This window comes from Nycticebus coucang, chromosome 10 (assembly GCF_027406575.1).
Source record: "Nycticebus coucang isolate mNycCou1 chromosome 10, mNycCou1.pri, whole genome shotgun sequence".
In the NCBI taxonomy this organism is placed as follows: domain Eukaryota; kingdom Metazoa; phylum Chordata; class Mammalia; order Primates; family Lorisidae; genus Nycticebus; species Nycticebus coucang.
Window position 1 is genome coordinate 88,296,633 of NC_069789.1, and position 27,357 is coordinate 88,323,989.

At 39.0% G+C, this 27,357-nt stretch overlaps 3 protein-coding genes and 1 non-coding gene across 4 annotated transcripts in view; 2 read left to right on the plus strand and 2 right to left on the minus strand.

Annotated features, from left to right (window-relative positions):
• The window catches only part of ANKRD45 (ankyrin repeat domain 45), a 45,140-nt gene extending 23,502 nt beyond the window's left edge, over positions 1-21,638 (plus strand). Inside the window, exons 4-6 of the mRNA XM_053606320.1 lie at positions 7,932-8,026; positions 11,181-11,319; positions 16,985-21,638. Coding sequence (XP_053462295.1) covers positions 7,932-8,026; positions 11,181-11,319; positions 16,985-17,010 — 260 coding nt within the window. The 3' untranslated portion in view covers positions 17,011-21,638. The remainder of the gene's footprint in view (positions 1-7,931; positions 8,027-11,180; positions 11,320-16,984) is intronic.
• On the minus strand, positions 2,437-3,916 carry TEX50 (testis expressed 50). The gene is made up of 2 exons (XM_053606321.1): positions 3,593-3,916; positions 2,437-2,649 (listed from the first exon to the last, which is right to left on the minus strand). Exons 1-2 carry the CDS (start codon positions 3,914-3,916, stop codon positions 2,437-2,439), a joined length of 537 nt encoding a protein of 178 aa, XP_053462296.1.
• Positions 19,630-19,764, minus strand: LOC128597952 (small nucleolar RNA SNORA70). Its single transcript, XR_008383487.1, has one exon. It is a non-coding gene; the product is annotated as a small nucleolar RNA SNORA70 (small nucleolar RNA).
• A 5,027-nt stretch (positions 21,639-26,665) lies between the features above and the next one.
• SLC9C2 (solute carrier family 9 member C2 (putative)) overlaps positions 26,666-27,357 on the plus strand; it is a 77,535-nt gene continuing 76,843 nt past the window's right edge. The window contains exon 1 of the mRNA XM_053604348.1: positions 26,666-26,792. Within this exon, the coding sequence (XP_053460323.1) occupies positions 26,666-26,792 (127 nt within the window). The remainder of the gene's footprint in view (positions 26,793-27,357) is intronic.

Below are 27,357 nucleotides of genomic sequence, written 5' to 3' on the forward strand. Positions count from 1 at the left end.
GCTCAACCTGGGCCATCCTTGAATAATGGATGAAGTTTGAATACATAATAGAAAGGGAACGGATTTGAGCAAAATCTTAGAGTTGGGAGTGAAAGTGGCATATTGTGGGACAGTGACAAGATTGCCTTACTGAGCAGCAAGTCCTATTTTCCATGGGTAGGCTATAATATAGGTGGAACAATAGAAGGGCTAAATACATGGCCTCTTGAGACTGAATTTAAATGCTAGTGTCTGCACCTATGTGACCTTGGCAAGGTACTCAAATTCTGAATATCTCAGTTTCCTTTCCTGAAAAAGGGGACCAGTAAAAGTAGTTCCTACCTCTTGAGGGTTGTAACAAATGTGATGATATAAAATACTTAATACCTGGAATGTGGTCAGTGGTCAGCATTTGAAAAATGCTTTTAGTATACCCTGATTATACCCTTAAATGCCAGTCTTAAGGTGTTTTCATTTTTTTTTTTTTTTTTTTTTTTGCCGGGGCTAGGTTTGAACCTGCCACCTCCGGCATATGGGACTGGCACCCTACTCCTTGAGCCACAGGTGCCGCCCAAGGTGTTTTCATTTTATTCTGGGAGCCATTGACACTTTTTATGTGAAAGAGGAAGAGGATGAAAGTGATTTTTAGGAAGATTCAACTAGTAGCAGTAAGATGCTTGCTCCTTAGCAAAATGAGAAGGGGACTAGGAGAACTTACAGAAATAAGGAAATTAAAGGAAGGAAGTATATTTGGAAAGAAAGAGATGAGTTATACTTTGTACATTATTTTTATGAGTAATTTTCCACTTGTACTAAAAATTTTCTAGGAATAATCTTTCTTATGTCAATTATCTTTGATCTTATGATTAGATCTATAAGTAAAAGAAGATAAAGATAGCCAAGGATTCAATTGATCTCCCACAAGTAGTAAGGGTGAAATTCACATTCTATGATTTAAAATCTATTTGTGAAGAATGAATAACCCATGGTACTTAAAAATCATAATCCAGGGACACATTTTGCTGTAATTTTCTGAAAAGAAATGGCTTAAGGCTTATGGGGATGAGGTTTTAATGGTTTCCTTACCCCTAATATTCATGTGTTTTATTTGGATCCTTAAATTCTCAGAGAGATTATACCTAACATGTCTTAGTGATATAAAAAAGAAGACCATAGAAAGTAAACTACTAGTAATTGTGTTTCTAGATGTTATTAGGATCAGTGCTTCGTGGTAATGTAGCTGCAGAATGTTAGAGACAAATTACAACATAAAATTTAACTTCCGCATTTGTTTAATTCAGACTCACCAAAATTGTATGAGTTCCATTTCTCATTTCAGTGATTAGAGTAGGAGTCACCTGGAGAGATTTAAGAGCTTGAGGACTCCTTACTGCAATAGTCTCCTTCACACTCTTGAAAGTCCCATTACTAAAGATGGATTTCTTTGGGTTTTAGAGGTTCGGGAATTTAAGTCTTCAAGACTTTAAGTCTTCCCCCATTAAAATAATATACATCAGTGTTTTCTTAGAGAGGATTAGTTGATAGTTCAGAACTCTGAAGGTGTGGAACAAACATTTATGGTAATGTGGGGTTGAGGTTGTGCTTAGGAGGAGTGGATGTAAGAAGGAGAGTCTGTAAAGAGGAACCAGAAATAAATGTCTAATATTCTATAATGGTCCAAGGCAGGCACTATTCTTTTCCATTACTTTTAAACTCTGCAGTTACTTATTACTGTTTCAAAGATTATTTTGTAAAAGATTTTTTCCTCCCTTATAACTATGGCAGGTATATTATAGATGAATAGCATGTTTTTCTGGGATTTTTCAAGGTGTTTTTAATCAAACCTTCTAGCCTACTCTCAGGCCTATCTCCTAGTTTTTCTTTGGAAAATCTGGTACTCATACTTTAAAAAATTGAAGAGTTTGATCATCAACAAAAGTCTGAAACTTAAAAACATAATGGTATGTAATTTATTATTTATTACACTGAAAAATGGAAACATTTAGACTTAAAAAATAATATATTCTTTAATATTTCCTTGCTATTCTAGTAATCTGAGAGGAGAAACCAAAAGTCTTCCAGGGGTTATAAAATTTGCTCAGGAAAATAAAAATCACAGATACTATTTAAATCAGAGATTTATTGAAACACTAAACTAACCTTTTATTCTACAGATTGGTTAATGATTAGCTGTCTAACACATTGAAAAGAACAAAATACTTGAACATGTAGCAGTGATAGAACCTTTCCCCCAGTACTTTAGTAAGTATGGATTCTTTTTTAGTTGAATGGAAATAACATTTCAATCCAGACTTCTTTGGAAAATTTCAGTAAAGATAGTGGCTCCCTCCAAAAATTACAAAGTCTTCTGATGAACCATTTTTATCCTTAGATGAGTCTTAATAGATTGCCTTTGTAATCTATATTTGACCGAGCCACATTTGCATATACACATGTTTAATGTCCTCTTGCTCCGTCTCCTTCACACTTCTTCCGCTTTAATTTGCGGTGCTTAATTTTTTTAGAAGAAGGATGGTGAGACACCTGTTTCAAGTACTTGGTCATCATTGATGTTGTAGCCACCAGTCTGCAGAGTATTTGGTCAATGTCATAGATGGATGGGCTTTCTAGATCATTACTAAATTTTTCTAAGGAGGCTTGTTTTTTCAGCTAAAAAGAGAAGAACAAATGATATAGATTTTATCTTACTGTAGTTCAAATTTGTATTCCAAATATATAAGTTTAATTCTATTAAAACAGCATGTATCAGTTATTTATACAAAAGAAAGATTACTATAGAAGTGATAAGTGTAGAAGAAATGTTCTTTTATACATGGCCCATAAGATTAGAATGATCATTATCACTATCAGCAAACAATCAGTGCCTTCTATGGTTAAATATGAATATTAGCAAAAGGTTTTACTTTGCTAAACAGCCTCAAGGTATAATACCATAAAATCACACCATTTAAGAAACAAAATATTTATAAATATCAGTTGTTCTGAAGGTCATTGAGGTTTTTTTGTTTATTTGTTTGATCATTGAGCTTTTAGGACTACCTCAAACCATGGTGTCATTTTTTGGCAAACTGGAAAATTAGTTTAGAAGTTCTATTTCCTAGAAAAGTTATCCTAGCATTAGAAATTAGTTTACGTAAAAAATACATGCCAACTCTTGTACTTAGCTTTCTTCGATAACCCTGGAAGGGTTCTAAGAGATCTCTTGTTCCAGACCCTTCATTTTATGAAAAGGCAGCTGAGAAAGATCAAATGACTTCACTAAGGGCACAGACAGATAACTTTATTTCCTGTACATTTTACTCATGGTAGCACACTACTTTTAAAATGTTTTTTATAACCTAAAGTAGAGGGATTAGACTAGATGAGTTTTTAAACACCATAGGATCTGACAGGTTGGACCAGATAATTATAAAGACATTCTAATTCAACACAGCTATGTGCAAGATGCCACACTAGATGCTGGGGGAGTCGGGGGAGCAGGGGACAGTCACAAAGAGGAGTAACACATGGCACCCTCCCTTAGAAACTGGTTATCTTATGTTCTAAACTCTTCCATATTTTGTAACTGTTACTATTTGCATCACTACTTCACCTTTTTTTGGTGTTTCTTCCATTTCAACCACAGGTAATGCACGGATAAAACAAATAGAATTAAAACAAGAGCTTGCACTAAGATATAAGTTAGATGTAAACAACCCTGAAATATATCCATGTTTGCAAAGTTGCAGCACAGTTTTTCCAGAGGGTAAGGCAGACAGTGAGACGGAGGAGGCTTAACTTTCAGATAGTGTACTTCTTCTGGAAAAATCTCCCATCCAACCTTTGTCCAGGTAGTTCCATCACAAATGCAGCAGCTCTCCCTGAAGAAGCAGATGAACAACAGAGAAAAAATTAGGAATAGTCGTTGATTAGACATCTTTCTCAATTGGAAAAAAATATCTCTAGCTAAAAAATTGGTCAGAGACAGAGAAGAAAGTGCCTTGAGTTGTTAGTTAATATTGTGCTTCAGTCAAGGCATCTCAGGTTATCTCTCCAGTTAGCAAAATATACCCAGCAAAATATACACTAATGACTATTATAACATCATCAGTCATAGTGATTCAGAGATAAGTTCAGTGACATCATAATGAACCACATTGGAACTAAAAGATGTCACCCAACCAATCACCTAGGTTTTTTTTTTTTTTTTTTTTGAGACAGAGTCTCAAGTTCTCCCCCAATGTAGAGTGCTGTCACAGCTCACAGCAACCTCAAACCCTTGGGCTTAAGCAATTCTCTTGCTTCAGTCTCCCAAGTAACTGGGACTACAGGTGCCCGCCACAACGCCCAGCTGTTTTTTTTTTGCAGTTGTCGTTGTTTTAGTTGGCCTGGGTTCAAACCCGCCACCCTTGGTGTATGTGGCCAGTGCCCTGCTGACAGAGCTACAGGCACTGCCACACCATGGGTTTCTTAGAGATGCTTTTTATTTTTGCCAGAGTGGCAAGCCACTTCTTTTTTTTTTTTTTTTTGTGGAGACAGAGTCTCACTGTACCGCCCTCGGGTAGAGTGCCGTGGCGTCACACGGCTCACAGCAACCTCTAACTCTTGGGCTTACGCGATTCTCTTGCCTCAGCCTCCCAAGCAGCTGGGACTACAGGCGCCTGCCACAATGCCCGGCTATGCAAGCCACTTCTTTAATTTTCTTAAAGGTGAAGACTTTCGCTGGGCAAGGCGACTCATGCCTATCATCCTGACACTCCGGGAGGCCTAGGCAGGTAGATTGCTTGAGCTCATGAGTTCAAGTTTGAGACCAGCCTGAGCAAGAGCAAGACCCCCCCATCTCTAAAAATAGCCAGGCATTGTGGTGGGCTCCTGTAGTCCCACGTACTCAGGAGGCTAAGCCCAGAGGATTTCTTGAGCCCAAGAGTTTGAGGTTGCTGTGAGTAACTTAGTGGAATTTTCTCTGCTGGATTTCAAAATTCCTTGGAACTAGTGACTCCCCCTCCTCCCTCCCTCCTTTCCTTCTTCTGTTGCCCAGGCTAGAGTGCCCTGGCATTAGCCTAGCTCACAGCAACCTCAAACTCCTGGGCTCAGGCAATCCTCCTGCCTCAGCCTCCCGAGTAGCTGAAACTACAGGTGCCCACTGCAATGTCTGGCTAATTTTTCTACTTTTGGTAAAGATGGGATCTCACTCTTTCTCAAGCTGGTCTTGAATTCCTAAGCTAAAGCAATCTACCTGCATCAGCCTCCCAGAGGGCTAGGGTTGCTGAGCCACCACGCTGGGCCAAGTTGAGGGAAGAACTTTTAAGCAAAACCAAAACAGGACTTGATGATTTGGGACATTCCCAGCCTATCCAGATTGTAAAGTGTCAAAATTAAGATATTCACTGTCAAAAAACTGTGTTTTGGAGAGAAAGCCAAGGATGTGGCTGGATAGCTTTTTGCTAGTGCTGAACAGAATAGACATGGGACTCAGCCATCCCAACAGAAGTCAGGAATAGAAATGAGATTTCCTGCAAAAGCTTCTTGCCTAATGGAGTCAATCTCTGTGACACACAGGGAGATTCATAAGGTTTCTGCGAATGTTGTACCAGTAGAAATAGCAGTTTGGACAAAGGGACAGAGAGAGAACAAAATGAAAGGGTTCTGGACTGCCAAAATTCTACAGGCAGGAAACAGATTAATAAAACAGTTCAGCTGCAAACACGTGGTATCTTTCATGAAAAAGGAAGGACCAACAAGAGTGTGGAATCTCAGGTCCAGAGGGCAAAGCCCCAGGACTAGAGGACAGAGTCTCAAGCCACAGATGTTTATTCTCCAGTCTCTGAAACCTAGTGGAATTTGCTCTGCTGGATTTCAAAATTTCTTGGAACTAGTGACTCCTTCCCTCCTCCCTCCCTCCTTTCCTGCCTCCTTCTTTTCCTTCTTTCCTGTCCTTCCCCCTATTTGAAAGACAGTGTCTTTATTATTCTATGCCCATCCTATCATTGTATTTTGGAAGAAGGTAACTTGTTTTCTAGTTTCTCAGCACTACAGATGGAGAGGAATTTTGTCTCAGGAGGGATCATACCCAGAGTCTCACCCAAACCTTGTTTAGATGATTTAGATTATGAGAGTTGAGACTTTAGAGTTAAGATTTTGTTTTATTTATTAATTATTATTATTATTGTGAGACAGAGTCTTATTATGTCGCCCTGGGTAGAGTGCTGTGGTGTCACAGCTCACAGCAATCTCAAACTTTTGGGCATAAGCGATTCTCTTGCCTCAGCCTCCCAAGTAGCTGGAATTACAGGCGCCCGCCACAACACCCGGCTATTTTTTGGTTGTAGCTGTCATTGTTGTTTGGCAGGCCAGGGCTGGATTTGCACTTGCCAGCTCTGGTGTATGTAGCTGGCACCCTAGCTGCTGAGCTACAGGCACTGAGCCTATTATTATAATTATTGTTATTGTTATTATTATTTTGAGTTAAGATTTTGGATGAGAATTTGGACATAAGTCAATATTGTAATGGGTCCAGACATTTGGGGATTTGTGGTAGGGTGAATATCTTTTGTTTGTGGGATAGATGTGAATTTTGGGGGGAGGGGTAAAGAGGGCAGAATTTAGAAGGCTGAATAATAGCTAGCAAGATATCTAGCTGGGCTCAGTGGCTCACTCTTGTAATCCCAGCACTTGGGAGGTTGAGGGGAGTGGATTGCTTGAGCTCAGAAGTTTGAGATCAGCTTGAGCAAGAGGGAGACCTTGTCTCTAAAAAAAATAGCAGTGCATTGTGGCAGGCACCTGTAATCCCAGCTACTTGGGAGACTGAGGCAAGAGGCTCTCTTAGGCCAAAGAGTTTGAGGTTTGCTGTGAGCTATGATGTCACAGCACTCTACCAAGGGTGACCAAGTAAGACTCTGTCTAAAAAAAAAAAACCCAAACCCAAAACAAACAAACAAAAAAACCAAAAGATGTCTAGGTCCTCATGTGACAAAAGAGACAGATTCTTAAATTAAGGATCTTGTGTTGGGGAGATTTTTCTGGATTATCCAGGTGGAACCTAAGTGTAATCACAAATGTCCTTGTAAGTGGGATGCAGAGGGAGATGTGTCACAGGAGAGGATCATTTGATGATGGAAGCAGAGGTTGGGGTGACATGTTTGAAGATGGATCACATGCCAAGGAATTCTAGGAATTGAAGCCATTGCAAATTGAAAAAGGCAAGGAAAAGATTTCCCCTCAGAGCCTCCAGAAGGAAACAGCCCTGCCAACACCTTGACTCTCGCCCAGTGAAACCATCTGGCCTCTAGAACTGGAAGAGGATAAATTTGTGATAAGTTTTTTCTAAGCCATGAAATTTGTGGTAACAGATATAGTGGCCAGCCTATTAACCTTTAAATTAATCTGGGACTAATCTATATTTTACAGTGTTCAGTTGTCCCATTAGGAATATGGTAAGCTCTTCCATTTATTGAACTCTTTTATTTCTCTCAGAAAAGTGTTATCATTTTATTTAAACAGGTTTTGCAAATTTTGTGATAACATTACTATGTATCCTTTCATGAATGAATGATTTAAAACACTTTTTCAAAACAGGGAAAACTATTTTTAATTTTTTTAAGGATGAAGAAGAGTAAAGCAAATGGTTTGTCTATTGAAAATGTTTTTTGTTGTTCCTTTCTCCAGAGTGGACATTTTGATAAAATAAGGTATCTCTGAGATCAGGTGTCATGTTTTATATTTAATTTATTCTTCAGAAAGTTCCAGCACAATTTTAGGAACATAGTGAATGCCCCCAAGTGATATGTTAGTTGGGTGTTATCATTCTGAAGTTCAGTAAAAGCTACGAAAGCTACTCTTACACGCAGTCTTTATAAAGCTCTGAATATATAATAGTACATTATAAACAATTGAACATATTTTTCTTTTGGTTTTTGTCTTATTATTATGTGGTTTACTGTCCATTCTTTCAGATGCAAGGCTGATTCTGAAAAGATACATTGCAAAGGTCTCTTCAGCCATTACTGACCCAGAAAAGGGACCAGGGAAGCTCCTTAAGGAAGACAAGGTAATGTATTTGTGATTATTGCTTGTTTTGAAGTTTTTCTGTGAATTTTATCTTACATTTTAGTTTCTATACTGATGCTTTAGAAGTAGATGATGGTCCTTTCTTCTCCCCTTCTTCCTTTCTCCCTCCCTTCCTTTCTTTCATTAGAAACTACTGATAATGGCTCAGCACTACAGTGGTTACAGTGCCAACCACATGCATCGAGGGTGGCGGGTTCGAGCCCGGCCCAGGCCATCTAAACAACAATGACAACTGCAACAAAAAATAGCCGGGCATTGTGGCAGGTGCCTGTGGTTTCAGCTGCTTGGAAGGCTGAGGCAAGAGAATTGCTTAAACCCAAGAGTTTGAAGTTGCTGTGAGCTGTGACGCCATAGTACTCTACTGAGGGCGACATAATGAGACTCTATCTCAAAAAAAAAAAAAAAGAAAGAAAGAAAGAAAGAAAGAAAAGAAACTATTGATAAAGGATATACTGCTCAAAATTAAACGAAATAGTATTTAAATGTGTCATAGACATGTGTTAAGTTTCAACCCAGCAACATGGATGAGTCTTAGAAACGAAGTATTGAGTGAAAAAAAAATCATCAAAGACTACAAAGATTTACAAAGATTTTTGTAAAGCTCAAAAACAAGCAAAATCAAATTACATTGTTTAAGGATGCCTACCTATGGAGATAAAGCTATTAAGAAAGCAAAGCAATGAGCACAGATCTTAAGTTCTCTCTAGGAGCCCAGCAGGGGGCTGGGCTAAGGGAGGGACACGGAAGTTGTGTTAGCAGTGCTGGTAGTGTTCTGCTTCATCTGTTGAGTACTGGGACCCACTGATACCCATTTCATTATTTGGCTTCAAAGCTTAGATATACATTATATATTTTGGTACATATATAAATGTTCATATACTGTGCATATTTTTTTGATGTATCAAATTTTCCACAATGGAAAGAAAGATACACAGATGTAAAGATAGCTAATTGTAAAGCCAGCTTGCCACATACCCAAGCCCTATACCTAAGTACTGCTTGTGGACAAGTTTATTGCTTTGAACTTACATAAAAAATGCTCAGTGTATTAGAAATGTGTTTTGCTTTTAGATTACTTCATGCATTTATCTGCAGGATGCTCTGTAAATTTCCTGTAGCTTATAATTTAAATGAGAAAGAACTGGGTATTGCTAAAATTGTAAGACCACCAGGTGTGCGAACTTGATAAGTTACACGTCGCACTTAAGTCATACAAAACACTGTGCAAAATCTCTTGTGAAACAAAATAGAGGCAGAATTCTATTAGATTATCTATTGGAATTATTCTGAAAACAAAATTTTCCTGGCACAAAGAAATAGTGCTTTGTTGAACTAGTTGCTAGAAAAATCTTTTAATTTCAGTTTTTAAAAATTGGGTAATTTGAACTAGAAAATACTTTGTACCTGTAGTAGTAATTAGGAAAAATTTGAAATGTCTAAAGCTACTTAATAGTTTTCCCTTTTCCACCTCTCATCTTATTACCCTGTGGTTGTGACAAAAATTTTGTGATAATTGAACCACATTTTTTTCCTTCACTTATAGGGGCATATGTATACACACATATATTTGGAATTTTATGAGAGATTTATAAAGATTGGATCATTCTTTCCATATTATTCTTTAATTTACTTTCCCCCTTCTTGATAACATATCATGAACACCTTTCCGGCCTACTTCCTTCTACATTCTGAATGTGCCACTAATTAATATTTAATAGTATGGATCAGGCAAACTACAAATTTTTTTTTTGCAAACTACAAATTTGTTTATTTCTCTTTGTTATTATAAATCATAGTACAATAACCATCTTAAATCAGACACCAGAAGTTTATCGCACATGTGCAATGAGGTGGTGTTACAATGCAAACAGAAATTTTCAGCAAAGTGGGGCTTTTCTTGCATTTCTTAAACTTCCTCCTGTGAACCATTTGAGAGGGAATCAGCTACCAGCACTATCTTTGGAGCTGCACAAACTTATTCTTTTCCAGCCTTTGCATGCACTTTGTTTTGTCATATGCCTCAATGAAAATAAAGAATTGGGCAGGGAGGAGGGAGGAGGTTTGCTAAGTTACCACCTAAAGGGTACAATGTAGGGGTATATAGCACACCTGGGTGAAGGACTCAACTACAACTTGGACTTGACTTTACAAATGCAAACAATGCAACCTAAAAAAAAAAAATTACAGTCATGGCACAAGGCTTTATGACTCCTGGTGGTGTCAGGAGTATTTATTCCTCCGATGTTAGAGTTGCATTGTCCAAAATAGCAGCCACTAGCCACATGTGGGTATTTACATTTGAATTATTTAAAATTAAATAAAACTGGTGTGCTCTCACCTAATGGGCACAATATAAGGGTATAAGGCACACCTAGTGAGGGACACAACTACAACAGGGACCTTACCAAACAAACGCAAACATTATAACCTAGTGATTTGTATTCTCCTATTAATTTTGTTACTGGACAAAGAGGGTCTGGCTGCCTGTCGCTGTCAGCCAATAAGCAGAGATGGGGATAGGTCCACCAAATTTTATTTGTCAAAAGGCCGGGATTCTGGAGAACAGTGAGAGTAGTCTCTCCAAGAGTGTTCAGTTCTTCCATTTCCAAAATTACAGTTTTATACGTTTAAGTTCAAAGTGAAGACCGTGTTAATCCTTATCTTAAACAATAATTGGCAGAACCCACAATCCATAGTAAACAATAATCAGTATAACTCATGACCCCAAACAACGTATTAATTCAAAAATTAATCTCCTAAATTAATTCACCTAAACTACTCAAGATAGGCATCTTAAGGGTGGGAGCTAAATTTACAAAACAGTAAGACTGGGAGACAGGCTAAAGATCAGGCAGGACCTAAACAGACCGGACCAGCCCTGTCATATCTGCCCTCGCCTGACAGACTCCATCTTATTCTCACTCTCTGTGCTTTCAATCTGAAATTAAAAAATTAAATCACATTTAAAATTCAGGTCCTTAGAGACACTATCTACATTTCTAGGGCCCAATACTTACTATTTTGGACAATGCAGATTTAGAACATTTGCATCATCATGGAAAGTTCTGTTGGACAGTGTGGGTAGTTTTGTTTTAAAACAAAGTGGAAAGTAAATTCTCTATTTCTGTCCCTAGAACACTGTTCTCAATGCATGTCGTGTAAGAAATGACTGGTTGGAATCCCATTTGGAAGCTTCCATTAATGAGATTTTTGAGCAGAAACAACAACTGGAAGATATTGTGACCCCTATTCTCACAAAAATGACTATGCCACGTAAGTTTTGGGTAAAAGGTAGTTTGAATTCAGAAAAGGTGAAAATTAGGTTCAATGTTATTTTTTTCTGTGATATTCTGATTTTGACAATCCTCACTAAGTAGTCATTAACCTTATTTCAAGCATTAATCCATGATATAGTTCCCTCATTTCATTATTAGTATTAACTAATAATGACTGAATTCTTTCTATAGGAAATGCCCAATACTGATCTTACTATTACCACCATCAGTCATTAAATTTTATGTAATTAATTACTATGCCTTTGCCTTTGATTTTGACCAAGGATTGCTATCTAGGAAGACATGTCATCCTGGGAAATAGGGTGTCAGAATTTGAAAAGCTAATCTTCAGTAGTGTAGTTGTATATTTGGGGAAAAAAATCTACTGTGGAAACAGCATCCTGAGAATGGAGAAGGTGCATATATCAGAATCTTTGTGAAATAACAGCTTCATTGAGAAATAATTCTCACACCATAAAATGCACCATTTTAAAGGGTATATATAAATCAGTAATTTTCAGTGTATTCACAAAGATGTGTAATTATCGCCATCACCTACTTTTAGAACATTTTACCACCTAATATAAAAACTCTATAATCTATTAGCAATCACTTCCCATTCCTCCTTCTCCCAAGCCCTGACAACTACTAACCTACTTTTTGTCTCTATGGATGTGCCTATTCTGAACATTTCTTTTGTTTCTTTTTCTTTTCTTTTTTTTTGAGACAGAGTTTCAAGCTGCTGCCCTGGGTAGAGTGCTGTGGTGTCATAGCTCATGGCAACCTACAACTTTTGGGGTCAAGTGATCCTCTTGCCTCATTTTTTTTTTTTTTTTCTATTTTCAGTACAGACAGGGTCTCACTTTTGCTCAGGCTGGTCTCGAACTCCTGAGCTCAAGCTATCCACACACCTCAGCCTCCCAGTGTATTTGGTTTATAGGCATGAGCCACCAGTGCCTGGCCTGTTCTGAACATTTCATAAATAAAATCATTTAGTATGTGTTGTGGTTGGCTTCTTTCACTTAGCATGTTTTCAAAGTTTATTTGTGAGTAGAAATATAATGCAGGTGGACATTCCAGAGAATACCTGCCCATGGTGGCAAGTGAGTCTGGGAATGTTCGCCTGCGTAGACAGAAAACTAGTTTGGGGACGTCTGAGTAAAATTCAGCAATTTAGTGGAGACAAGATATCAGCAGAGTTAGAAGGTGATTAAAAATACCCTCCAGAGCAGTGGTTCTCAACCTTCCTAATGCCACAACCCTTTAATTCAGTTCCTGTGGGTCACAACCCACAGGTTGAGAACCTGTGAGGAGATAATCTAGCCTGAAGGCTATTAACAGTAACACATTGCCCTCCCATTCCCTAAGGCAATGTTGTTTGTTACCTACTTAGTTCTGCCTTTGATAATTGCTCTATGATTTAATGCCTCCATGCTGATGACCTTTTTCTTAATCAAAAAACCACTGGAATGATTGAGTCATGAGACTGTTAACTCTTTACTTCATCATTCTGTAAACACGTGCCCTAAAAATCTTAATAAAAACCTCCTAAGATTTCTAATCAGGGTGGCAGCTGTCTGCCTCTTTACAGGACTTCAGGGTCTCAGCCTATTTTTTCCAGAAGCTGTGCATGTGAATTTCTCATGCTATTTTTCCCTTAATCTCCTGACCCTAGTCAGGCAGGAAAGTCTCTGCATGGGGAATTCTCCATCTGTGGTGTTGAGACTCCCTCCTGTGCCACAGCATTTATTCATGTTGTAACATGCCTCCCACTTCATTCTGTTTTATGGCTAAATACTATTCCGTTGTATAGATACAAATTTCATCCATTCATCAGGTGATGGACATTTGGGATTCCACTCTTTTGGCTGTAATAAGTAATGCTGCAATGCACTGCTGTGTACAGATTTATGTCTGCCATATTTTTATTTTGCTTTGGTATATTGCAGAGTTGTATGATAACTCTGTTTAATCTTTTGAGAAACTGCCATTTTTGAGGAACTTCCTACCAGGAGTACTATGTATATGAGGATTCCAGTTTCTCCGTATCTTTGTCAATATTTATCACTTTAAAAAAAATTTTAGTCATTTTAATGAGTGTGAAGTGGTATCTTAATGTAGTTCTGAGTTTCATTTTCCTAATTACTAATAATTTTAATCATCTTTTCATGTGTTTTTCTCATTAGCGTATTTTCTCTGGAGAAATGTCTGAATTCTTCGTCTATTTCTCAATTGGATTGTCTTTTTATTTTTAATTGTGTGAGTTCTTTATGTATTCTGGATATACGTCCCTTATCAGAAATATGAGTCTGATATTTCCTCCCATTCTGTGGATTATCTTTTCATTTTCTTATGTCTTTTGAAATATAAAATAATTTAATTTTGATGAAATCGAATTTACCTAATTTTACTTTGTTGCTGTGCTTTCTATGTCATATCTAAGAAAGCATTGCTTAATCTGAGATAATCAAGATTTAATTATGTTTTCTTCCAAGAGTTTTGTAGTTTGAGCACTAACATTTAGTTCTGTGATCTATTTTGAGTTATTTTTTGTGTATGGAGTCCAAGTTAATTCTTTCGCATGTAGATATCTAGTGCATAAGTTTTTTTTCTTTGAGACAGAGTCTTGCTCTGTCACTCTGGGTAGAGTGCCATGGCATCATCTTAGCTCACAGCAACCTCAGACTCTTGGGTTCAAGAGATCCTCTTGTTTCAGCCTCCTGAGTAGCTGGGACTACAGGCACCTGCCACAATGTGCCCAGCAAGGTTTTTTTTTTTCTATTTTTAGTAGAAATAGAGTCTTGCAGCTCAGTCTGGTCTCAAACTCCTGAACTCACAGGATCCACCTGCCTTGGATTATAGGTATGAGCCACCATGGCTAGCCTAGTACTGAAGATTTTTATGTTTATCAAAAGGGGTTGTAGATTTTAAAAAGTATTCTAGCCTAGGTAATGTGACTATCCCTTACCATCTATAATTAATACCTACTCAGCATACCCATAGCACTCTCCTAGGTACCCTAAAGGAAGACAGAGACTTTAGTCTGTCCTTGTTTTTATTTTTTTAATTAAAATTTTTTTTTATTTTTTAAATTTTAGATTAATATGTGGGTACAAATGATTAGGTTATATATTCTGTTGTTAGGTAAGATCCCTGTTGTAGTTGTCTCCCACCCCCAGGAGGTGTGCCATGTACCTTTACACTGTGCCCATTAGGTGGGAGCATACCAGTCCCCCTGCCTTCTCCCTGTTCCCTTCTCCCCCCAACTTGAATTGAATTGAGTTTTTCTCTTGTGTGGGTGTGTATTAGTTTGTCAGCTGACTTCCTATTAGTATTGAGTACATTGGATACTTGCTTTTCCATTCTTGTGATACTTCGCTAAGAATGTGTTTCAACTCCATCCAGGTATAAAAGATTTAAAGTCTCCATCTTTTTTATGGCTGAATAGTATTCCATGGTATATATATACCACAATTTATTAATCCATTCATGGGTTGATAGGCATTTGGGCTGTTTCCACATCTTGGTTATTATAAATTGAGCTGTGATAAACAATCTAGTGCAAATGTCATGTCCCTGATTTTAATGGAGCCTACAATCTAGTTTGTGAATAAGACATACATACCTGAAAAGATAACCCACATAATGTGTATGTTCCTGGAAGTCTAAGTATAAAAAGAAAGCATGGGTAACCATGTGAAAGGATGGTTAACCAGGATAGAATATGAAGAAAATTTCAGAATGGAAGTACAATGTGATGATGAAAGCTTTAAGTATGGAAGTAAGGAAGTGGTCAGCATCCATCCAGCTCATTATAGTTGAGTCTGTGTTAAGAAACAGTAGAAGGGGCGGCACCTGTGGCTCAGTGGGTAGGGTGCTGGCCCCATATACTGAGGGTGGCAGGTTTGAACCCAGCCCCTGCCAAACCGCAACAAAAAAAATAGCCAGGCATTGTGGTGGGTGTCTGTAGTCCCAGCTACTTGGAATGCTGAGGCAAGAGAATCGCCTAAGCCCAAGAGCTGGAGGCTGCTGTGAGCTGTGACACCACAGCACTCTACTGAGGGTGACAAAGTGAGACTCCATCTCTCTAAAAAAAAAAAGAAAGAAAGAAAAAGAAATAGTAGAAGATAATAGAAAATAAGGTTGAAAGTTATGGTGTGATAATTTTATAAAAACTACTTAGGGATTTGAGCCATTATTTTCTGGGGAGTGAGGTGCCATAAAAAGGCTTTAGGCCCAAGTGCCCATCGACCCACGAATGGATTAATAAATTGTGGTATATGTACACCATGGAATATTATGCAGACTTAAAGAAAGATGGAGACTACCTCTTTCATGTTTACATGGATTCAGCTGGAACATATTCTTTTTAGCAAAGAATGGAAGAAAAAGTATCCACTGTACTCAGCCCTACTATGAAACTAATTTATAGCTTTTATATGAAAGCTATAACCCAATTATAGCCCAAGAATATGGGGAAATGGAGGGGAGGGATGGGTGGAGGGAGTGTAATTGGTGGGACCACACCTATGGTGCATCTTACAAGGGTACATGTGAAACTTAGTAAATGTAGAATATAAATGTCTTAACACTATAGCTAAGAAAATGCCAGGAAGGCTATGTTAACCAGTTTGATGAAAATATTTCGAATTGTATATAAAACCAGTGTATGGTGCCCTATGATTGCATTAATGTACACAGCTATGATTTAATAAAAAAAGAAAAGAAGGGCAGCGCCTGTGGCTCAGTGAGAAGGGTGCCAGCCCCATATACTGAGGGTGGCGGGTTCAAACCCAGCCCCGGCCAAACTGCAACCAAAAAATAGCTGGGCACTGTGGCGGGCGCCTGTAGTCCCAGGTGCTCGGGAGGCTGAGGCAAGAGAATCGCCTAAGCCCAAGAGCTAGAGGTTGCTGTGAGTCCTGTGACATCATGGCACTCTACCAAGGGCGGTAAAGTGAAAAAAAAATAAAAATAAAAATAAATACAAAAAAAAAAATAAAAATAAAACTGGAAAAAAAAGAAAAGAAAAGAAAAATAAAAGGCTTTAGGGTAGGAGAGAAAAGGAATTAAGTAGGGGAGAATAATCAGGCTTTCTTTGTAAAACTGACTGGAAGAAGAGACTAGAGAAAGTGAGAACAGTAGGGCAGGAGTGAGATGATTAAGATCTGAGTTATTGGTTAACCAGGTTTGAGTCCTACTTACGTCACCACTACCATTAGCCTAGCCCGACAACTCTCCCTCCCTTCTCACCTCTGAAGAAGAATCGCCTTTCCCCAAGTCCTCTATGTCACATCCCCTCTAAGCACCTTCATATCATAGAATATTAATATTAGCTCTTGATGGAACCTCTGAAATGACCCCTCATTTTATGATGAAGATAGCAAAAACAAGAGTTTCAGCAGTATATTCAAAGTTCCTTTTTAGTCAGTGGCAGAACCGGTAACAATAAATTAACAAAATGGGAAATGTGACCTTATGGCTTTAAATGTTAAAAATAAAGGAGGGGAGAGTATTTGCATTGGTATATGAGCAACATAGGGTTTAATTAATAGCTGGTTTAAGCGGGCACATACTGATTTATTCCATGACTGTTGTTTTATGAACTGGCTTTGTTTAATATCATAAGCTAATTAGATGTAATTTTAAAATCTGCTTCCTTTCAGGTCAAGTGAAAAGTGGCAAATCGTAAACCTAAGCTATGGTCAGAAGACAAGTCAAGATTAAACCTTCTATGGAACGTAATATTTTAGAAAAGGCCACAGTTGCTTCTAGTATCTGAAGAGACAAACCTACGATGCCCATTAAAGTTAAGAAAGTAGATGTGAGATTTTATAAAAGTGTTTAGGTACAATAGTAGACCACCCTTGTTTTGTTTGGCCTGTTCAGCATGTTTATGCCCGGCCCCATGTGAGTTGCATGCATTCCCTCAGGAAAGCACGGTGGCTATAAATCACTCACAGAGACTCTATGGAGGTTTTAAAAACTACCTAGAAAATCTAGTATTTTTCTTTGTAATTGAAACATCCATAAAAGAAGATATATTTGGCTGTTTCCAGAGGACAAGTTTGTTCTCCTTCTGTAAAAGGAAATCTTACACAGTGACATTCTGGAGCAAGGAAATATTAAGAATTGTTTGGATCGGGGGCCTCTGCTTACAACTGTCACTCTTTATATGCAAATTAAAATTCACCTATAAGGTGGGATTTACGTGTAGTCTTTGAGCAAACCACCTGTTAATCTTTAACCTCTTTCTATCTTTAAATTAATAAACACAAATCTGTATCATTTTATACTCATATTTAGAAGAGTTCTCTTATTCAGTAGGTTTGACAATACAGATCAGTGTTTTTCAACCTTTTTTATCTCACAGCACGCTTGTACCTATAGTTAGACTTCGATGGCACACTTAAATTATGTTGATCAAGAAAAAAGTAAAGAAGAGAATATACTTAACACGCTTTGAACTTCTTTTGAAAATAATTAATGATCTTTAAAAATTTTCATGGCACACCTAAGATCCTCTCAGCAGCACACCAGTGTGCCACAGCATACTGGTTGAAAATCACTGGTATAGATATTGTAACTGGATTCCATAGAATTTTTCTCCCATTCCGTTTTATATTTTCTGGATTTTTGTTTGTTTGTTTGTGACAGAGTCTCACTCTGTTGTTGGGGCTGGAGTGCCATGGTGTCAACCTAGCTCACAGCAACCTCAGACTCCTGGGTTCAAGTCGTCCTTTTGCCTCAGCCTCCTGACTGGCTGGGACTTCCTACAGGGGCCCGCCACAATGCCAGGCTAATTTTTTCTATGTTTAGTAGAGACGGGATCTTGTTCTTTTTCAGACTGGTCTCAAACTCCTGAGCTCAAGCCACTCTTCTGCCTTGGCTTCTGAGAGTGTTAGGATTACAGGAGTGAGTCACCCACTTGGCCTATTTCCTAGGTTTTAAATGCCATTATTGGTTTCATGTTGGTGGTTTGGAGAGTCTTTTTTTTTTTTTTTTCTAATTTATTAATCAAACTTCTGAGCCTTCTATTACTTTGTGACTTTATAGAAAAGTTTTGCAGAAATTAAACTGTTTTAAAAAAAGCATTTATTGTTTGTTCTTATGAATTTCTCTCCTTTGTCCTGTTCTGACCAGTCTGAAAAGCTAGTTTTTCTTTATGGGGGGAAGGAAGACAAATGAGTAATTAGTAATAACTTGTCAGTTGACTTTTTTCTCAACCATGGTTTTGAGATGACCCTGCATTAGATGTCTTGCACATTTTTAAGTTTAGATACTTTTTTCTTTTTTTTTTTTTTTTGGATTTAGGCCAGGGCTAGGTTTGAACCTGCCACCTCTGGCATATGGGACCGGCGCCCTACTCCTTGAGCCACAGGCGCCGCCCTAGTTTAGATACTTTTTTAATGTATGAACAATTCAATTTCAGTTTAAGCAGAAGAATAGTACATACAGTAACTCTCACCTCCTCTCTGGTATATCCAGTGGGTCTTTATGTACAAGGAAGATCTGTGTTTGTTCCATTCTCTTAACATATAGTATATTATGGGAAGTCTGGTGTCCTTAAAGGAAAAAGCCAGGTGCCATTTCTCTTGTCTACCCTAACCCTGCATCTGAGTTATCTTGAGTACAATGTTACTTTCCAGATGTGTGTTCTGAGTAGAGAGGGATTCCTCGATCTCATTTCAAAGATTCTTAAATAAGACTGTGCCATTTCTGGAGATCCTCTAGTATAGAATAAACCTCTCTTTTCCTCTTTATTCATCTTTCAATCCTTATCTTCGAACATTTGTAGATTTTGATACATGTCTTGATGTATCAAACTTTTCAACTTGTATTGGCTCTTCATGCCAATCACAATTCCTATACTTTCCTTTTTTTTTGGATAGGAAGTAGGATTTATTATTGGTAGGCACAATTGATAGGCAGCGCAGTGTAAGTCCTCATGAGTGCAGGGCCTGCCACTTGTCCAGGGGGCCATGCTTTGGGATGTATTTGACCCCACAGCCATCTGGGATGAGCTGCTTCTCAGCCACCATGTCTTCAAATTCATCTGAGTTAAACTTGGTAAAACCCCATTTCTTGGAGATGTGAATCTTCCAGCGGCCAGGGAACTTGAACTTGGCCCTGCGAAGGGCCTCAATCATATGCTCCTTGTTCTGCAGTTTGGTGAGGATGAATGTGATGACTTGGTCAATGTGAACTCTGGCCACAGTGCCTTGGGGCTTTCCAAAGGCACCACGCATGCCTGTCTGGAGCCTAGACTGGGGACAGCACAAGGTCTAATACATGAACATGTATCAGAAAAGAATGTCTCCAAGCTCCCTTAGAGCAACTTATGCAAGCAACAGGCTGCATATACTGCCAAGGAGGCTGCTGTTTGCAGCCATTGTGCACCAGGCCCCCATGAGGAAAGGAGCATGATTAGCTTAATTAGCTGCAGGCCTATATTTTATTAAACCTTTTTTCTTTTTCTTTCTTTCTTTGTTTTTTTTTTTTTTGAGACCGAGTCTCACTATGTCACCCTCAGTAGAGTGCTGTGGCATCACAGCTCACAGCAACCTCTAGCTCCTAGGCTTAAGTGATTCTCTTGCCTCACCTGTCTGTCTCTCCATGTGAATTGTGAGCTTTTTGAGGGTAGGGACTTTGTCTTCTTTGTGTTCATAACTAAAGAGTTCATACATTGGTAATTTAGTAAACAATAGTTGAATGAATTCTCATTTAGTGCTATATTATACATAGAACTCAGTTCCTCTTCATTCATTAATAGAACTTGTTCACCTTTATAAAAATGACTCCCAAACCTTATCTCCACATCTTACCCCATTTCAACTTCTATTCCCCCAGCGGACAAGCCAGATACACATCAAACATTATGACTTTATGTCTAGTTTCTCCTCTGACCTAATTTCATGTTACTTTTTAATAATTATCAATGGATTCCTGGACCTCACTTCAAAGATAACTTTGATATGAGGATCTGAACATTTATTTCTATCTATAGATCTACAACTTTAATCTGTTTTGAGAGATATAGTACATTGTTACCTATTTTGGATTGAATTATATACACAGAGGGTAACAAAAATGTATATACATTTTAAGAAAGGAAAAACTGTATTAATATTGTAATACTCAAGTCACATTTGACTTCTGCAATTATAAAGAGATACAAGATATAAGATAACAAACATTATTGGTGTATATTGAGTATTACAATTTTAATACAGTTTTTTCCTTTCTTAAAATGTATATACATTTTTTTGGCACCCTCTGTATAGTAATAGGAGAGTTAAAATGCCCTTAAGCTTTGAATGTGAGCTGTTACACAGGTAGCTGTGTAGCTTTTTCTGAAATCCACAGAGTAATTACTATTTACCAGTCAAAGTGCATACTGATAAATCAAGAAGGTCTGCACATTATTTGGGAGTCAATAGTAGTCAATCAAAGGTTAAAGTCCATGGTATAATAACTTTTACACAGTGGTTATTTAGATTTTTGTATTTTGTTGACCAGAAAATGGTAAAAAAATAGAGGAGATTGATATGACATTATTAAGAAAATAGCTACCACCTACTGTCACTATCATTTATTAGAAGACCTTTTAACACCAGAAAAGAAGGGATGATATGATCTCACTGTAAGGCTTTACCCTTTAAGTTGAATAAATTAACCTTTATTATAGATCTGTTATATTTATTTTTCCATGTATGATGGAACTTTTGTCATGAATCAGAATGGCCTATGGTCCAGCTTGAGAGCTTCTAAGCTCAGGTCAACTATTTAGGTTGACTTGATGCCCCAAAGTGTAAAGAACTGATGCTCACCCAGTGTTGTGTCTTACATGTGGTAGATTGTATTTTTCAAGGTGGCCATATCTCTCATCCTACATTCTCTTCTTACAATGTGGTCATGGTATTTCTCACATAGAGAGGTGAGTCTCTACTCTCTCCTCTTGAATCTGGGCAGGCTCGTCACTACAGTGGAAATGACTGCATGTGATTTCTGTAGCTAGATCCTCAGGGTGACATGGCCTCTGCCTAACCAGGAAAGATGCTTTCTTTTGAAATGTTTGCTTCTTGAAAACCAGCATATGAGGAGAGCCACATGGAAAGGAAGTGAGGCCCCAGCCCTCAGTCCAGCTGAGCTCTAGCCAGCAGTCATCCCTAGCTGGCCAACCAGAGGAGTGAGCCGTCTTGGAAGTGGATCCTCCATTCGAGTCACCCCACCTGATGCTGTATGGAGTGGAGATAAACAAGCCTTCTCTGCAGAGCCCTGCCAAACTTGCAGATTTGTGAGCTAAATAAATGATTGTTGTTGTTTTAAGCTACTCAGTTTTGTGTTTGTTTGTATATAACATACACATTTTGGAACCTGGAAGTGAGAAATTATCATAACAAAAATTAAAATATTTGGCATTGTCTTTGGAATTGAATGGTAGGCAGGGGCCAGAGAGGCCTAGAGGAGAGTGTGAGTGAATGCCTACAGGCCCTCAAGTAGAGTATTAGCAGAAACCTGGAGGGACTCTGACTGACTATCAGTGGGAGTTTATAGAAAAAAGAGGAAAATATTATTAGAGGCTGGAGGAAAAGGGCCTTTGTTACAAGATGGTGTTAAGTTTGGCCACACTGTTGTCTGAGTAATGAACTCAGTGAAACTGCTAAAGATGTTTCCAGACAGAGTGTCCAAGTGCCACCTGGCTTCTTCTAAAACTTCAGAGGAGAGAAATAAGCTGAAAAGAAACATTTCAGTTTTCAAATAAAATTTGAGGGCGGCGCCTGTGGCTCAGTCGGTGAGGCGCCGGCCCCATATACCGAGAGTGGCGGGTTCAAACCCGGCCCCGGCTGAACTGCAACCAAAAAATAGCTGGGCGTTGTGGTGGGCGCCTGTAGTCTCAGCTACTCGGGAGGCTGAGGCAAGAGAATCGCTTAAGCCCAGGAGTTGGAGGTTGCTGTGAGCTGTGTGATGCTATGGCACTCTACCAAGGGCCATAAAGTGAGACTCTTGTCTCTACAAAAATAAATAAATAAATAAATAAATAAAAATAAAATAAAATTTGAAAGAAGAATAAAAGAGCCAGTACTTACTGGCTTTGAAAATAAAACTGCTTCTCATTCCTATTCTCTCAAGATGGCAAAAAGTTCTCAAACTAAGGACTGGCTTCTGGGAAAAGTTAAAATAACAAATAAGCAAGTGAGGTGATGAATGTACCAATCGGTTCAATGTAAGCATTTCACATGGTATATCAGATCAGTACACTGTACCCCATGAATACATTAATGTACACAGTTATGCTTTATTTATTTATTTGAGACAGAGTCTCACTTTGTCGCCCTCAGTAGAGCGCTGTCATATCACAGCTCACAGCAACCTCCATCTTTTGGGTTCAAGTGATTCTCTTGCCTCAGCCTCCTGAGTAGCTGTTTTAGCTGGAAGGGGGTCTGGTTCGAACTCGTCACCCTCCGTATATGGGGCTGGCACCCTACCCACTGAGCCACAGGCACTGCCCCACAGTTATGCTTTAATAAAGAAAAAAAAAAAAAAAAAAAAAGAGAACAGCTGTCTCCCAGTAAGGAGCCACTCAATTTTTCTTGTCTGATGCTCAGTCTTGAACCAGTCATAACTCTGGAAGGACTGTCTATCTCAGTCAAGTGGTATCATCTACAACCAGAAGATGGGGTTGGAGGAAAACACACCAGGAAGCTTTCTCAACCCTCAACTCCCCAAATCTTCCAAAGTGTACTTCAGCTGGCTTTACCAAAAATGGTGAAATACAAATTTCTTACTTTATTCCTTTTTTTTTTCTTTTGAGGCTGAGTCTTGCCACTTTGTCGCCCTTGGCAGAGTGCTTTGGCATCACAGCTCACAGCATCCTCAAACTCTTGGGCTCAAGCAATCCTTCCTCTTGCCTCATTTTTCTTTTTTTTTTGCAGTTTTTGGCTGGGGCTGGGTTTGAACCCGCCATCTCCTTCATATGGGGCCGGCGTTCTACTCCTTTGAGCCACAGGCGCCGCTGAGTTTTTCATTTTTTAAAATAGAGACAGGGTCTCCCTCTTGCTCAGGCTGGTCTTGAAGCTGTGAGCTCAAGAGATCCACCTGCCTTGGCTTCCCAGAGTGCTAGGATTACAGGCATGAACCACTGAGTTCAGCCAGTTTACTTATTTTTTTTAAATCTCAGATTAATATGAGGGCATGAATGATTGGGTTACAATATTTGTGTTTGTTAGTTGGGGTCCCTGTGGTAGTTGTGTCCTGCATCCAGGAGGTGTGCCATATTCCCTTACATTGTGCCTGTTACGTGGGAGAACACCCATCCCCCTCTTGTCCCTGCTCCCTACTCCCTTCCCTCCTCCCCCAGCTTGAATTAAATTGAATTTTTCTCTTGTGTGGGTGTGTATTGGTTCATCTACTGGCTTCATAACAGTATTGAGTACATTGGATACTTGCTTTTCCATTCTTGTAATACTCTACTAAAGAGAATGTTCTCCAACTCTATCCAGGTTAATACAAAGAGGTAAAATCTTTAAATTTATTGTCATTTTTCTAAAAAGAACTATGGGAAAGGTTTTAATGTGGAGAGATTTGATGATCTCTGCATTTTAGTTATGTACTAGCTCTAGCTCTCAGAACTATAGGTAAGCTAGAGGTGACTTTGTGAATTTTGTCCAAGTTTTCCTGAGGTATGAGGATGTTTTGGAAAACCATAGAAAATCTGAATTTTGAAGCATAAATTCAAGCCACAGGAGTCTTACCTGTAGGGCTTAGGGGAACCATGTGAGCCTGAGAGGGATAGCAGTGGGACAGGAGCAAGTGAGAATGTGTTACTCAAAGTGATCTGAGGCAGTAGCTCTTAATGTTAAGAGAAATAAAGGTGACCACCAGTGTAGATAAGGTGAAGATGAAAATAGGAGAAAAGATAGTGAACCTGGTAATTGAGTAAAGGCAGGATGGGAAGAGGTTAAGGAGTGTGTCTCTCAGAAGAGCCTGCAAGTAAGACAACTTTCTTTTTTTACATAGTGCCTGGCATTTATGGTAGGATTGGGCCCAGTGGCTTAAAAGGACCACAGTCTGTACAAAAAGAAAAAGTTGTAAGGAATATTTTAGGGGGTGGTGTGTGGGTGCCAACAGTAGTTGTTACAGTTGGGGGCAGACATAGAGCTGCTGACACTATTCAGTTTCAAGTAAGAATTGAAACTTTCATTTGTCAAAGCTTCCTTGGAACACAGTGAGGAAGAAGATTGACATAGATTTAGTAATCTTACTGCTGCAAGGTGTTCCTTGGTGCCTGGGGAAGACGGCACGCAGCAAGCCTGATGAATGTGTTACAAAATATTGCATCCTTGAAAGTAACCTACCAATTTGTGCTTATTGTTCGTTTGTTTAAATATGTATACTGTATTTTAGTGTTTAGGTGTGAAGCAAAAATATTAAGTTGGGCATCGCAGGATTTGGGATGTATTTGTCTTCTCATGAAGAATGGGTGACACTCTTTCTTGAAATTAAGAACAAAAAGCCAATGGCTAATAAGAGTTAGGGAGGAAAACAGGTGAGAGAAATATTGAAAAGGAAGGAGAGATAGAAAAAGAAAAGAGAAAAGCACAACTGGGGAAGAGTCAGAGAGGAGACAGGGCAGTGTTGAAGAGGATTAGAGCTGAACCAGATAGTATCGGCATAAGAAAAACAGCGTGATACAAGACAAAACGTGTAGAAGGAGATTCTGTCTACATGGCTAACATCTTTGACCATTTCAGCTATTATGTCAGGCCAAAAAAAAAAAAAAATCAGTTAAAACAGTTGTGGATATATACACAGTTTGAACATTTAAAAATGCAAGCTTCCTTGGGACTAGATCACTTGGCTTCTTCTTGATTGGAGGTGAGAATAAGGTATGTAGCCAATCAGAATGAAAGCAGGTTGGCAAGAAACCAATGGGAAGTAGGCATGGAAATGACTCTTGGCGTGATATCAGTTGGCAGTGCTGTACCTGGCAAACAGACAGCAGAGCTGAGCATTGTTCTTGGGGATTTTGAGTCTTCATCTTGATGTCAACTCTGAACCAGCCAAGGCTTGGAGGAACATAGGTCTTGGTAGTTGGAAAAGAGCTTTGTTTGGGGATTGTTAACATGTGGGAATAGCAAGGTTTGAAGATGCCAAGGACCTGAAGGGCTACTTGAGGGACAAGTGAAGTGTTTTAAAGTTTTTTTTTTAATTAAGTTTATTTATTTTTGTATTCTTTTTGTTGTTGTTGTTGCAGTTTGGCCAGGGCTGGGTTTGAACTCACCACCCTCAGTATATGGGGCCGGCACCCCACTCTCTGAGCCACAGGCACCACCCAAGTGAAGTGTTTCGAATCTCGCTTCTGGCCCTTCTCTCTCTTTTAAATCAGAATAATAGTGACCTGTAGAAAAAATAAGTGCAAAACAAGGGACCAAAGATAAAATTTAAATATATCAGGACTTCTAGGTCAAGGGTAGCTGCAAGGAAAAATAGAACAAGTCCTCAGGACCACTGTGCAGGCTGCAACTGGCACAGGGCATCAGCTGAGGTGGGCTGTTGGGGTTGAAACTAGCCTATTAGCTGCATGCCAAGGCATGTGTCCTATTTCAGGTTTCATTGTTCTGAGGAAGGGAGGCTTTTGAAATGATCAAACCTTAACCTTGGTCATTTCCTTTGTGTTCAGATTATTTGCCCTCATCCTGACCTTAATTGTGTAAGTCCACGTTGACCTTGTTTCCCATTTGCCGTTTTGGATTTGGAGGGGGCTGAGAGAAGGAAAAGGGGTCGAGCGGCTGGAGTAGTAAAATGGAATTCTGGAAGGATTCGTACAGACAGAGAAGGAGGAGCATACCATTTATCCTTGCTCCTTCCACCACAAAGAGTTCCGTCCATTAAATGTCCATCTTGTGCCACAAAATGTGTGCACAGCCAAAATTCGGTTCATATTAATACATTAATTTCAGAGTAATATTAAAATTCAGTGAATATTCAGCCTTGGTTTTTGAGAAACTCACTGTCCAATGGGGAAGGCAAGCACATTACCATATCATTACAATGATACACCCCCTCCCCCGTATACATAATATAGGAGTCCAAGGTACACTAACCGTGCTTTTAGTGTTCCTGTAAAATGTTCTTGGAATAAGAGGTATTAAGGTGTGCGCTGTGACAAGAAGAGACAAGCTCAGATCTGAGCGTGGTACAATCTCAGGTAGGAAGAGTGTGGATGAGTCGGGTCCTGGCAGGTTTCATGTTCTTTCTGCGTATTATTACAGGTTAATCTGCAAAAGTGAAAGTGTCAATAGTAACACATATGAACCCATCAAGTTAGGGCTGGAACGGCAAAAATGAAAGCTTCTTTCTGGTCATCACAGGATAACAACAAACCTGATTTACTCTGCGGGAAGCCAGCTCACTATGTGGTCTATCCAGAATACTTCACAATGCTTGTGTGTTTCACGGTTGTTTGGGGAGGTGAGTGGTTGTTTTTTGAAACTTACCCCTCCTCTGCCCTTTTGCACCTCTTCTCAGTGCAAAAAGTGATCACAATTACATCAAAAGAAGGGGCTCAATGAAACTGTAAGATGTAAGATGTGAATGAATGTTGTCAGGCTACTTAATTATAAGTAGCTTCTATTCTATAATTCTTCTTCTTCTTCTTCTTCTTCTTTTTTTGAGACAGACTCTCAACCTGTCACCCTGGGTAGAGTGCTGTGGCGTCACAGCTCCCAGCAACCACAAACTCTTGCGTTTAAGCGATTCTCTTGCCTCAGTCTCCCAAGTAGCTGGGACTTCAGGTGCCGGCCACAACGCCTGGCTATTTTTTGGTTGTAGTTGTCATTGTTGTTTAGCAGGCCTGAGCTGGTTCAAACCCTCTAGCCTCAGCGTATGTGGCTGGCGCCGTAACCACTGTGCTACGGGTGCCGAGCCTATTCTATAATTCTTCATTCAGTGACTTCGCTAAGCCTGACAGTGTGGTAGGCATGTAAGGATGAGAATGTCCTTAAGCTCCAGCAGCCCTCTCATGGGACATATTGGT

Bases quoted from the DNA above. Each gene is read 5' to 3' on its own strand.
- TEX50 (XM_053606321.1), bottom strand. From the start codon at position 3,916: ATGTCTAATCAACGACTATTCCTAATTTTTTCTCTGTTGTTCATCTGC. The intron at 2,650-3,592 runs GTGAAGTAGTGA...TTCTCTTTTTAG, and splicing joins GGAAGAAACACCAAAAAAAG to CTGAAAAAACAAGCCTCCTT.